Source organism: Montipora foliosa, chromosome 3, assembly GCF_036669935.1.
Source record: "Montipora foliosa isolate CH-2021 chromosome 3, ASM3666993v2, whole genome shotgun sequence".
Lineage (NCBI taxonomy): Eukaryota > Metazoa > Cnidaria > Anthozoa > Scleractinia > Acroporidae > Montipora > Montipora foliosa.
Window position 1 is genome coordinate 40,211,960 of NC_090871.1, and position 11,433 is coordinate 40,223,392.

At 38.2% G+C, this 11,433-nt stretch overlaps 1 protein-coding gene and 1 pseudogene across 1 annotated transcript in view; both read right to left on the bottom strand.

The window, feature by feature from the left end:
- Positions 1–2,488: 2,488 nt before the first annotated feature.
- LOC137995836 (uncharacterized) lies at positions 2,489–3,676 on the bottom strand (annotated as a pseudogene).
- A 1,234-nt stretch (positions 3,677–4,910) lies between these two features.
- LOC137997418 (PH domain-containing protein DDB_G0287875-like) overlaps positions 4,911–11,433 on the bottom strand; it is a 7,035-nt gene continuing 512 nt past the window's right edge. The window contains exons 2-6 of the mRNA XM_068843390.1: positions 9,990–10,169; positions 7,779–8,696; positions 7,321–7,403; positions 6,763–6,973; positions 4,911–5,611 (exon numbers count right to left, since the gene is read on the bottom strand). Of these exons, the coding sequence (XP_068699491.1) occupies positions 5,487–5,611; positions 6,763–6,973; positions 7,321–7,403; positions 7,779–8,696; positions 9,990–10,169 (1,517 nt within the window). The 3' untranslated portion in view covers positions 4,911–5,486. The remainder of the gene's footprint in view (positions 5,612–6,762; positions 6,974–7,320; positions 7,404–7,778; positions 8,697–9,989; positions 10,170–11,433) is intronic.

The window sequence follows — 11,433 nt, forward strand, 5'->3', positions numbered from 1 at the left end:
TGCTGCGTAAGTTGGAGGCTCTAGGTGTACAATCGCCCTTATTTCAATGGTTAGAGAGTTACTTGTGTAACGGAAAACAGCTTGTAGTAATAGAAGGAACTTTAATTCTTCTGTATGGATGTACTACGTCGCTTGCTGTGCAAAATCGAAGGAACCGACACAACAAGATGTCGTCTTCCCATGCCTTCAACACTTCAGAATTGTTGTCTGATGCAAGAAACTTCCAGGAGAGGTTTGGCTATGCATATTGTTGGGCTAAAAATTCCATCATTTTGGCTGAGGGAAAGTGAAGGTTCTCGGCCTATTGCGATTATGACTGCAAGAGATTTAGAGAATCTCAAGTCTCGTCATGGATTACCAAAAGCTAAGTAACCATTAATTCTTTAGACCAAATTGTGAATAACAAAGCTCTCTTCCTTATTATTCCTACAATATTATATCTTCTCATGGCCAGTTCAACAATGGTCTTAATACAAACCCTCCTACAAAAAAATTACCTTGATCGTTTACCAAGTTTCAAAGATTTAGATATCATGATGACCCGTAAGCCTTAGAAACGTGCAGGACTGTCATCTGAATTGACCAAATTCGCGATGTGAAACAAAGGGAGTGTTGACAAAATAGCACAGGACTGTACATTGGGAACTATGATAAATTCCTCGAAGACATTACTCACACGTCACCATGTGTCCGTCTCCTTTTTTAATATGACACTTCATCTGGACATCATTAAATTCATGCTCATTTCATGAAAGTGGTAAACCTGGTAAATTATTTGTACACATCTTTCACATGATGCTCAGAACTTCGTAAATACATCAATTTCATTGCAGGTGTGAATGTTTAGTTGATATAAGAATGAGGTAAGCAACAAAATTTGTTCTTCAATTAAGTGCGAAAAACAGCCAGAAAATATAATTTCACTTACGAGTGTGAGCGGGAAACATGGAAAACAGAAAGCAAGTTTACTTTTGTCTCCCACCTTTACAAAACGAACGACAAGCTACGGGTACACCCCTATTGATCGATATTTTGCCTGCCACCTTCAGAAATTCTTTGTCTTCCGTTTTTTTTACGCATTAGAACATGTGCGCATGATAATTTCAAAATGTCGACCATACGAACGAATTGATTGTCTTGTAACAAACCTTTCAAATCACTTAACTCACTGAAGAAACACAGGCGTGATCAACACGATGATGAAGCCACCGTAATTCCGGTGTTTAAAGATGCTTATGTGATGATCGTTTTGGTTCCATAACCCAGGAAATGGTTAGACCCAAATGATCAGACGGGCTATAAGTTATGGGGGGCAGGTTTGGTTGAAAGAATCAACGCTGCGCTTCATCCTCGTTTCTCATCGGTATATTTATCTACATAGCTAATTGTAATAGCAATTGTGAAGTTCTTGAAAGGAGGTATTCATTGTGCTTGTCCTAAATACAATCCCTAATGATCAAGCGAAATTATGTTGCAAAGTAAACACTCAGTTCAAAGGGTCTTCGATAAGTAGTCTCCGGAGTCATTTGAACCCGTTTAGGCCATCACTAAAATCACACGAGTGCAGTTGAAACTTGCGTGGCCCCCCATTTAGGACATCACACTATCTTTCTTGTTTGCGTGGGTTTAAAGATGCTATCTTTTGAATATTTAGTTTATCTTACCGTCGTGTGAAAGAGTAGTGTACTAGGTCATCATACTGTATTGAATTGAATAACCCTTAAACTCTAAAAGGCCAGCATCAAAGTTCTTCGTGTAATGCAAGTGCGGTGGTAGCCACAAGAATTTAGGACAGAAATCTCGGCTTCAAATTTCAATTAAAACCTCACCACACTACTTCTGTAGGTTATGGTTACCTTTAAGTAATTATGTAGTGAAGCATACAACTTAAGCATAACTATTATTGTCGTTGCTGTAGCAAAGAAGGAATTGAAAAGTCGTTAAGAAGCCACTGTTACAGAGACCTGTACACCCGGTGCTTTAGATTCAATATAAAGCAATATACATGTTCGTATATGTATGTGCAAGAATATACAACAAGTATGAAAAAAAGAATTCATATAACTCCCTAGAACAAGTCATTGATATGTAAGGATATTTACAATTTTAGCAATAACAATAGCCCCTTACAAAGGGATTTGTATTGCGATTGCAACAACAAAAAAAACATCATTTACTACTTTCTTTGAATACAAAAGAAAAATAGGTAACTACAATTTGGGCCAATAGTATTTGGGACACCCTTGGAACGCACGCAAAGAAGACCTACCGTGAATATTCTATTCATCATAGGACCGTTTAACCCCCTCCCTCCTCTGAAAGAAATATAAAAATGTTGAAACCAAATACAAACAAAATACACCAGTCATGTACAATGAAGTTAACATTGTAAGGGGAGGGGGGAAGACCCATAGCTATTAATGTTTAAAATACTTTAAAATTTTTTTTATGGTCTTGTGGGAACACTTTTGTCAGGATAGTAGAATGTTCAGTTAGCATTGTTTCTCCATTCCAAAATTTGACACATCAACTGCTTTCGAAGAAGTCCCATGTCCTTAAGGAAACTCCCACTGAAATGATGGAAGGCATCTTCCAATTCTGATGATATCTCTGACAGAGAGAATCACCTCCACACCACAGCTGCCTGCTCCTGCACCTCTTGTTGTCTGCTGTGGCATGTTGATATGGGGCAAAGGAAGGCACAACTTTGGGCAGTTCCATTGTTGCAAGTTGAATCGGGAACCACTTGAAAGATCACTGAAACCATTCAACATGTTCTTGATAACTATCAGAGTGCTTTTGGGTGGGGCAATCTTCAAGCCATGATCAAAATTGACATTTCTACTGACAGCATCAAAGTCCCCATGTAACATAGCTGGGATATGAATTGGAATAAGGATTATACTTGCTGCATCTGCTGAGCAGTGAATGAAATACCCTGATACCTTTTGGCTGAAAAACAATGCTCCTTGTTTCGCCCATGACTGACCGTAACAGGGGAGGTATGCAACATCACTTTGTTTCTCTTCTCCCAGAAAGGCAAGGCATGTTGTGTCAATAGCAAAACTGTTGACGTAACTTTCACAAGCAAGGGTACAAAAGTCTGACAAATTCATAATACTGTTTTCTGTTGTAAAATGACATCATTAACCCTGGAATTCATCAAAACATCTTTCATTTTGGAAGTGCTCAGTGCCACGGGTGTTTGAGAAAGCCAAGAAATTGCTCATCTCAAGATGAAGGCATCTGAGTCCAATTCACAAATTTTCTGAAACACTTTTAGAGCACCCATGTTGTAACATCCTAGATGGCCAATTTTGACGACATCCTTTGGACAGGATCGCAACAATGTTAACGCATGTTGTATAGTACATGCTGATGGGTGACCATTGGCCAGTAAAGGGTTGAACAATTTTGCGCAATTTTTGGAAACTAAAACATATCCTGGAGGAATGTAGGACACTTTAGGAAAGTAGTATGCTGCTGCATGATTATGGGTTAGGCTGTTTAACTTCCCATTCCGAAAATCTGCTAGAGCAAGTTGCTTTGTGTTACCTCTATGAGTTGCCTTCAACACTGGCACTGCAAATGACATCATCATCTTTTGCACTAACCAGGTTACAGCTGTCATTTCTGTCTGAGTTAGCTTCAGCACTCTCACTGCCAATGGCATCATCTTCGTCACTAATCAGGTTACAAGTGCCATTTCTGTCTAAATCATGTTGACTACTGACACTGTAATTGCCTTTGCCCTTGCTTGCAAATGCATTAGTAACACCATTTTGTAGTTCGTGAGTGTTCACCACGTCCTTCTCAGCAAGGTTGCATGCAGTGATATTATCATTTGCTTCGTTATTGCAAAGGATGTCTGCCTGATCATGTATAATCTGGCCTGCGGATAAGACAGAAGCTTTCAATAATTTGCGAATTCATACTTGCAGAAGACAGGACCAAACGGTCTGGTGAACATCGCATTCACTGCTTGGATCCGTTCTTGATCTTCCTTAGACCAGTCTGGGCTCCAAGGTTTCCACCCACAGCCTCTGTAGTAGAATGGTTTTCCTAGTGGAGGAAAAGACAGAAAGAAACACGAAACTTTACAATCGCAACAGTTGCATTGAAACTGAAACTCTTGCAGTTGTTGTTATAAGTGTTTTCTCTCAGTTCCTGTCTCAACCTTAGAAAACCATTGTTCAACTTGTCAAGGAGAGTAGACCATTGCATTTTCCTTGCAGCTATAATTATTTATTTTATATATACGGAGATTTTCGCATCAAATTTTGCTGTGTGAAAAAGCGTTTCAGATTTTACTTCGACCACTCAGAGAGGTGAAACGAGTTTCTCACTCGTGAAAAAATTGTTTCGTCCAATCACAAACCATGGTTTGAGTGAATTCCCTTACCAAACCAAGTTATATGGGCCATATATGGCCCAAGCATGGGAATGATATGACATGACCTATGGCACTGCTATGGGTAATATATGGATTTTGTATGGGCTGTTGCTTTCCATATCAAACCCATACATGTTACTCTCCCCTTGATGATTTACATTCCATTGTCTTTTACTATGGGATTTCTACGTATTTCGCACTGCCCCATACATTTCCCATAGCATCCACTATGGGAATGGTATGGCTTAGCTCCATACCAAAACCGAGACCCACCACTATGGGACTGCTACGTATTTCGCACCATCCCTTAGCATTCCCATATCATCCAAGCATACTGCTGCCTTTATGGGACTGCTATGGGTTGCAAAATACCATACCATTCCCATATCATCCAAGCCTACTGCTGCTGATATGGGATATCTATGGGCCACAAAGCACTATACCATTCCCATATCACCCAGGCATACTGCAGCTGATATGGGATTGCTATGGGTTGAAAACCACCATACCATTCCCATATTATCTAAGCATACTGCAGCTGATGTGGAAATATTGCCATAGGCCTCGAAGCACTATATCGCTCCCATATCATCCAGACATACAATGTACTGGTATCTGATATAGGAATGATATGAATCCTGCTCCATTTTTTATATAAGGCTAAGACCACAATAATTTTTAAGTGTCCCGTGTTGCACTGTATTAGTATATATTGAACAAGGCAAATTTCTTTAGTCAAGATCTTCACATAATTCTTTGGGTATTTTTAATGAACACTCATTTGATCATCTGATTCTCTGTACACATCAATTTACAGTTGAATAACTTGTGTTAAAAAACTGATCAGAAAATTTCAATATTGTTCAAAGACATTTAATGGTTTGGCAGTTGACTGGATAAAAATTGCAAATGATAAATTTTTAAAAACTGTGAAAATGAAATGTACATGTAAAAAGAGTTCTAAAAAACATTTAAAAGAAATAATTATGTTCTGCTATACCAAGAAAGGCAGCAATCTTGGTTTTCTCGTGATGGGTTGCACAATTCAACTGTAACAAAATTAATTACAAAGATTTCCTTTCTGTAAAATTGTTCATTTTTCCCTTGTTGGATGGCGGCTTCTTGGTGGCCTTCTTGCCTCCACGCACTTCATATTTATCTTTTGGACAACCTGGCTCGGTGTAGGTCCATCTTTTGCAAATTTGGAGCACACTTTGCCTGAAAAAAAAAAAAGGTGCAAAAATACTATTACCTGTTTTAAAAATCTAGCTTAGCTCAATTTGGAAGTTGGAAAGACTGGTTACATTCAGTGAAGCAACTACATTTTTTATTGTTTATTCAGGTTTGCCCTCCCCAAAAAAAAACAAAAAACAAAAAGGCTTATAGAGGCAGAATTAATTGACTCATGCTTAATGACCAGTACAAATGAATTTATTCAGTGTTAACCAAAAGCAGATGTAACTTTAAAGCCAGGTTAACACTACAGAAAATTTTTGGCACAGCTTGTGTGAAATTGGCATGGATGCCAAAAAAGAGCTCAGCAAACTTTGTTTACACTACACCATTTTTACCATACCAAAAATACTGTACCAAAATTTTTGGCCCACATAACTTCTCTTAGAGACATCCACGTGATTTTGGTGGAGAATGAGCTGCCATCTTGAAATGTATGGGAAAAAACTGCTAGCCTATTCTTGGGTTGCACGTCACGCAAGTGAAAACAAATCGCTTACCATTTAAGAAATTGAGTCAAGAAAAGGAAATGTTATAAAAGAGGAATAAAGAAACAACAGGTCCAAGTCTCAGGATTGTGCGATATTTTGTACTTGAGTTATTCTGCAAAATGTATTACTTAAATTTGTAGAGTTTAGTATGGAGGCATCATGTTGGTGTACTGCTGAAGTACACCAACGTGGCGGCCAGAAACCTGTAGAAACATCTGGAATTTAGTTTGGCTGTCTTTAACTTTCTGCTGTATAATGAGCTAGCAAACATTCGTATAGACATGTCTCCTAGCATATTGGCTGTTTAGGCCACAAAAACACGAGTGAAATTGATGCTTTTATGCAACTGGCATGTTTTTCGAAAGCCATCAACATGTCACGCACTGTGAAAAACTCTGAAATTTAAACTTCTCTATTTTCGAAATGAGACACAGTACTGAGCTGAAAACATGTAAACACTGAAACTGGTACATTTTTAAAACCTCTTGTATTTTATTTTTTTGTCACGTCACATACAAAACAAGAATATGAAATAAGGCTCAAATTTAACTTGGCCCGTTTAAGTGTTTACACTACTTGTATTATCCAAACCATGCCAAAAATTTTCTGTGGTGTAAACCGGGCTTAAAATACAATGCAACTTACCAATAAGTGCCTGGATTATGACTTGATTTAATGGCTGGTGGCCGTTGCTTTTTTTTTCATTGCCCATGGCGCAACAAGCAGCAAGGGTGTCTTTGTTGAAAAACATATCAATTGAAGCATTGATATACCCTGGCCAGCTTTTAAATGCTGAGCAATATGCTCGTTGGTGTGAGTACCAGTATACACCTGATCCCTCCATGACTTCTACCATCTGTAAAATAAAACCAACAACAGTTGTGCAATCCATTGAGTTATATCAGTCAAATTCAAGCCTCAACATCCCCCCTGGGACATTTGATGCCTTTTCCTTCCCAGTTAAGCAAAGGATTATTTCTTTTGAGCTGCAAATGGCCAGAATGGAAAAGATGAGATTGTAACCTGAGGAAATTGAGTCATCACTTTCAAGTTCTTTTGTTACACTTAAAAAAAGTAGTTTAGTAGTTATGGTTCACTTCTTCTTCAAGGACCATATTATATGTTAAATAATTCAACACAGTTTTGACAAAAATTAAATCAAATCTAAGTGACTGGTACACTTCCTTAAATAAAATTAGATACCTTGTACTCTGTAGCTAAAGCTGCATCCAAAACACCAGCTGGGGGTCTATTCTTAATGATCTCTCCAACTGCCTTTGACTTCACTGCAAGCCAATAAATGAAAAATTATGAAGACAGACAAACAACTTTAATGGGGACATAGTTTTTTCAGTGAGTGATTAACCCATACTGACTCCAAGGGGTTCCCCATTGACGAGTAAAATCGTCTGGCGTTAGACAGAGTAAAATACTCTGGCGTTAGACAGAGTAAAATACTAAGTCTGGCCGGTTAAGGCCGGTTTGGATGTTAAAGGGTTACCTTTAACATCCAAACCGGCCTAAACCGGCCAGACTTAGTATTTTACTCTGTCTAACGCCAGACAATTTTACTTGATACCTTGATACCTTGCCATACACACTTCTTCCATATCAGGCCATACAAAAATGTAAAATTCAATGGACTGGTGAACTTGACTTACATGCAATGTTCAGCCTCCTGTGGAGTTTCTCCAATCGTTTTCTCAATGCCTCATTTTCTATCTTCTGCTCCTTACAGCAACTGCCACGAGAGCCATCTTCATCTGTCAGTCTTATACTGTAATCTGTATCTGCATCTGAATCCTCAGAATGTTCATCATCACTGCTGTCATCTACAGGACTCTGGAAGTGTATACCTCTTCTTAAATCCGATGCACACCTTGATGTCACACCAGTCTGAGGTGTTGTTGCTGGCCTTCTCCCTGGAGGCTTTGCTGTGTGTTGAGATGGTGTTGTCTGATCTGGTGTTTGGCTTGAAGTGGGTGTTCTGTATGAAGATGGTGGTGTTGGACCTGAAGCTGGTGACAGTGTTGTGCCTGAAGCTGGTGGTGTTCTGCACGAAGATGGTGGTATTGGGCGTGAAGCTGGTATTCTGCATGAAGATGGTGGTATTGGGCGTGAAGCTGGTGTTCTGCATGAAGATGGATCTGTCAGTTGCAATGTTGTTGCGTGTGGGGTTGGTATTGGAGGTTCAGCTGGTGTTGTTTGCTGAACTGGTGCATGTGCCATTGGTGTTGGATTTGAAGCTCGACGAAGTGGTTCAGGTGTGAAGTTGGTAGCATCTAAGGCAGTTGAGGACCATCTCTCTGCTGCTTGGGCCTTCTTGGCTTCCAGAAGAAAGTCTTTCCTTCTCTGCTCTTCTTCCTTTTTCTTTCTCTTGTCCTCTTTTTCTTTTGCCTTTTTGTCTTTTTCTCTGTCAATTTCTGCTTGATCATCAGTTTCTGGCTTTTTCTTTTTTTTCTGCCCTACTGCATCCTTCTGATTTTTTCTCTTTTGTTGGCCTTCTTTTGTTGCCTTGTCATCAGCTTTATTGGCCTTCTCTAGCTTTATTCTTTCCTTCATAAGTTCACTTTTGTCGTCTGCAAAGATTTTAAAGCGAGAGGGATTGTCTGTAAAATTAACATCTTAGATTTACACTAAAACAGAAATTTGCAGAATTTTTGTGAAAAAAAAAATCTATGCCAACCCTATGGAACAGGTTAGAGGAAACTTTCAGAGAGAAGGCTCTCACAACCCAAAATTTTAGAAGTACAGAATGATTAAGCTAAAGTGAACTTTCTAAAGGGGAGACTGGGCCAGTACATGTATAAAGATTTAAGTATTTTACAGTGCATTTCTCAAAACTTTTGACAGGCGATTTGCAAAGTTCATTGTAAATTTTGTAAGTTCACTTCGAACTTGGGAATTTCGATACGTAACTGTCAATCAAATGGCAAACTTTGAAACGAACTTGGGAATTTCGTGCCGAACTTCGTGGGAATGTGGTGAAGTAATTTCACCATTGCTCTTGGTTGTTGTTTTGAAAGGAGCGCCTTCACCATGCAAGGAAAGGCAATTCCAAGTTTTGTTCAGCCGAAAATTATTGAAAGCTGGTTAGAATGGAAAGGACCATCTCAATAGGACAGGAACTGAGACTTCCCAAACAAACCATTGCCAAAATTGTTGACATTTTCGTTCGCAGAGGGAATATCGAAGACAACAAATGAAGAAAGATCACTTGGCCAGCGCATGCTAAAAAATGTGAATAATTATAAAACTACCAACCCCAACATTTACAGCAGTGAAACCAAAAACAAAGTGGTAAAGAACAACGTTCCAATGTTTGCCTGAAAATGTCCTGTTGCGTGCATCCAGCCGCAGCGTAACACAAGATCTTGGTTTATATTCTTTCAAGAAATTCAGCGCTATTCCACAGGAATCGCTGACTCTTGAAAATGAAAATATACTTTTCCAGTATTTAACAGCTTGCCCGGACAACACATTTTTTTGATGAGTGTTCAGGGTTCATACCGACGAAGTTCGGCGTGAAATTCTCAAGTTCGTTTCAAAGTTCGCCATTTGATTTACAGTTACGTACATGTAATGAAATTCCCTAGTTCGAAGTGAACTTATGAAATTTACAATGAGTTTCGCAAATCGCCTGTCAAACGTTTTGTGAAATGCACTGTAAGCTACTAAGCTGAAAGGTTGTAAACGGATACATAAATATTAAATATTTATCCCCTTTTATGCCTGATGAGGATAAAAACTCTGGTGGTTCTATAGTTTTGGATTTCAGAAAATGATGACATCACATGCAAACCAAGAATATAGATGGAGGTACACAAGCACCAGTACACCAGCTAGCATTTATTGTAAGAAAAGGAACTCACTTCCTTTTTGTAGAACTTTGGCATCATACCACTGGCCATTTGGAAGCCAAATGGCGCTGACAATGTCTCCAACTTGGACTTCCTCCTCCGCCTCTTCCTCAGCAAAGATATGACGAATTTCTTCTTCCCCCAACACCCTCATGTTATTGTCATCCTCATACATGACAAGGTACCAAATCTCTGTGAAGTCGAAAGAAAAAGTTAAGATTATACATATATAGAGTTTTTCTCTTGCTAAAATGATTAAGACAGAATAACCATATGGCTGCACTGTCAAAATATCATACTGCAAAGCCAGCTGAAAATAGGCAACCAGTTTGCTAAATGACTGCACACCTGTCGTTGTATAAAATACATATACAACTTATAAGGGACGAAAAGTAAATTAGTGGCGGTGAAAATGCAACCATTGGTTCAATCTTAAATGTTAAGAGCGTGCATGTTATAATTAACTCAATGTGTTCAATCGATAAAAATTGATATCAGAAAACCATTCGATAAAAAACGGCATTCAAAACCATCTCTATTTTTTTAAGATATTGAATTCATCAATTTATTGATTTTATCACCCTCAGCAAGGACCGTGTGTTTTTGACACAAGTAAATGTAAAAAATGCTCCTTCAGAGGGTGCACTTCAAAAACAAGCTGTGTTTTGCCAATCCTCAGCCTATCATCTAATTTTCTTCACTTGTCATTTACTTCAGTGTTAAGCTTGTTGAGAATTCTTGCATGAGTACATACATGCATCACTGATTCTCATCCGGATCATCCCAAAGTAACGTACCCTTAAATAAATCTGTTCATTTTTTTGATGTTTCACTGACCTAAAATAATTAGTGCAGATATTTTGCACCGATGAAATCAATAACATTAAAATTTTTAAAAAATCAATAATTTCACAACATAAAACCTATTATCAATTTCTGATACCTTTTATTACTTTCTATCGATTCATATCGACTGTTATCGATTATCAGTTTTATCGATTGAACACGATGGGCAAAAATATATCACCATACTTCTTAGGACATTTTTGTTTAATTTTTAGAGTTCTAATCTACATGTACTCATAACTTATTTGAAATCAAAAGCAACAGAAAATTAAGGTATCTGATTAAATCGTCGATTACGTTTTTGTTACTGTAACATTGTCTATATTCAGTGTAATAATGCTGGTTGACTTCATAAACATGCATGGCTGTTTCCTTTGATTACCATTGTTTAAATTCAAATGGCTGATTGTGGATTGTGGATTGATCCTGTTGTTTGGCACAAAGTAATTTCAATTAAAGACTGAGACTGGACCAGAACTGATCTTTATTGGCCTTGATAAAATTTATGTCTCCGAAATTCTTTGGGATTGTAAAAAAGGAAGATTGTTTTCATACAATGGAAAGTGTATGTTTCAGTTGTTTGTCGGTGGTTGGGGGTCGATAAGTTTAC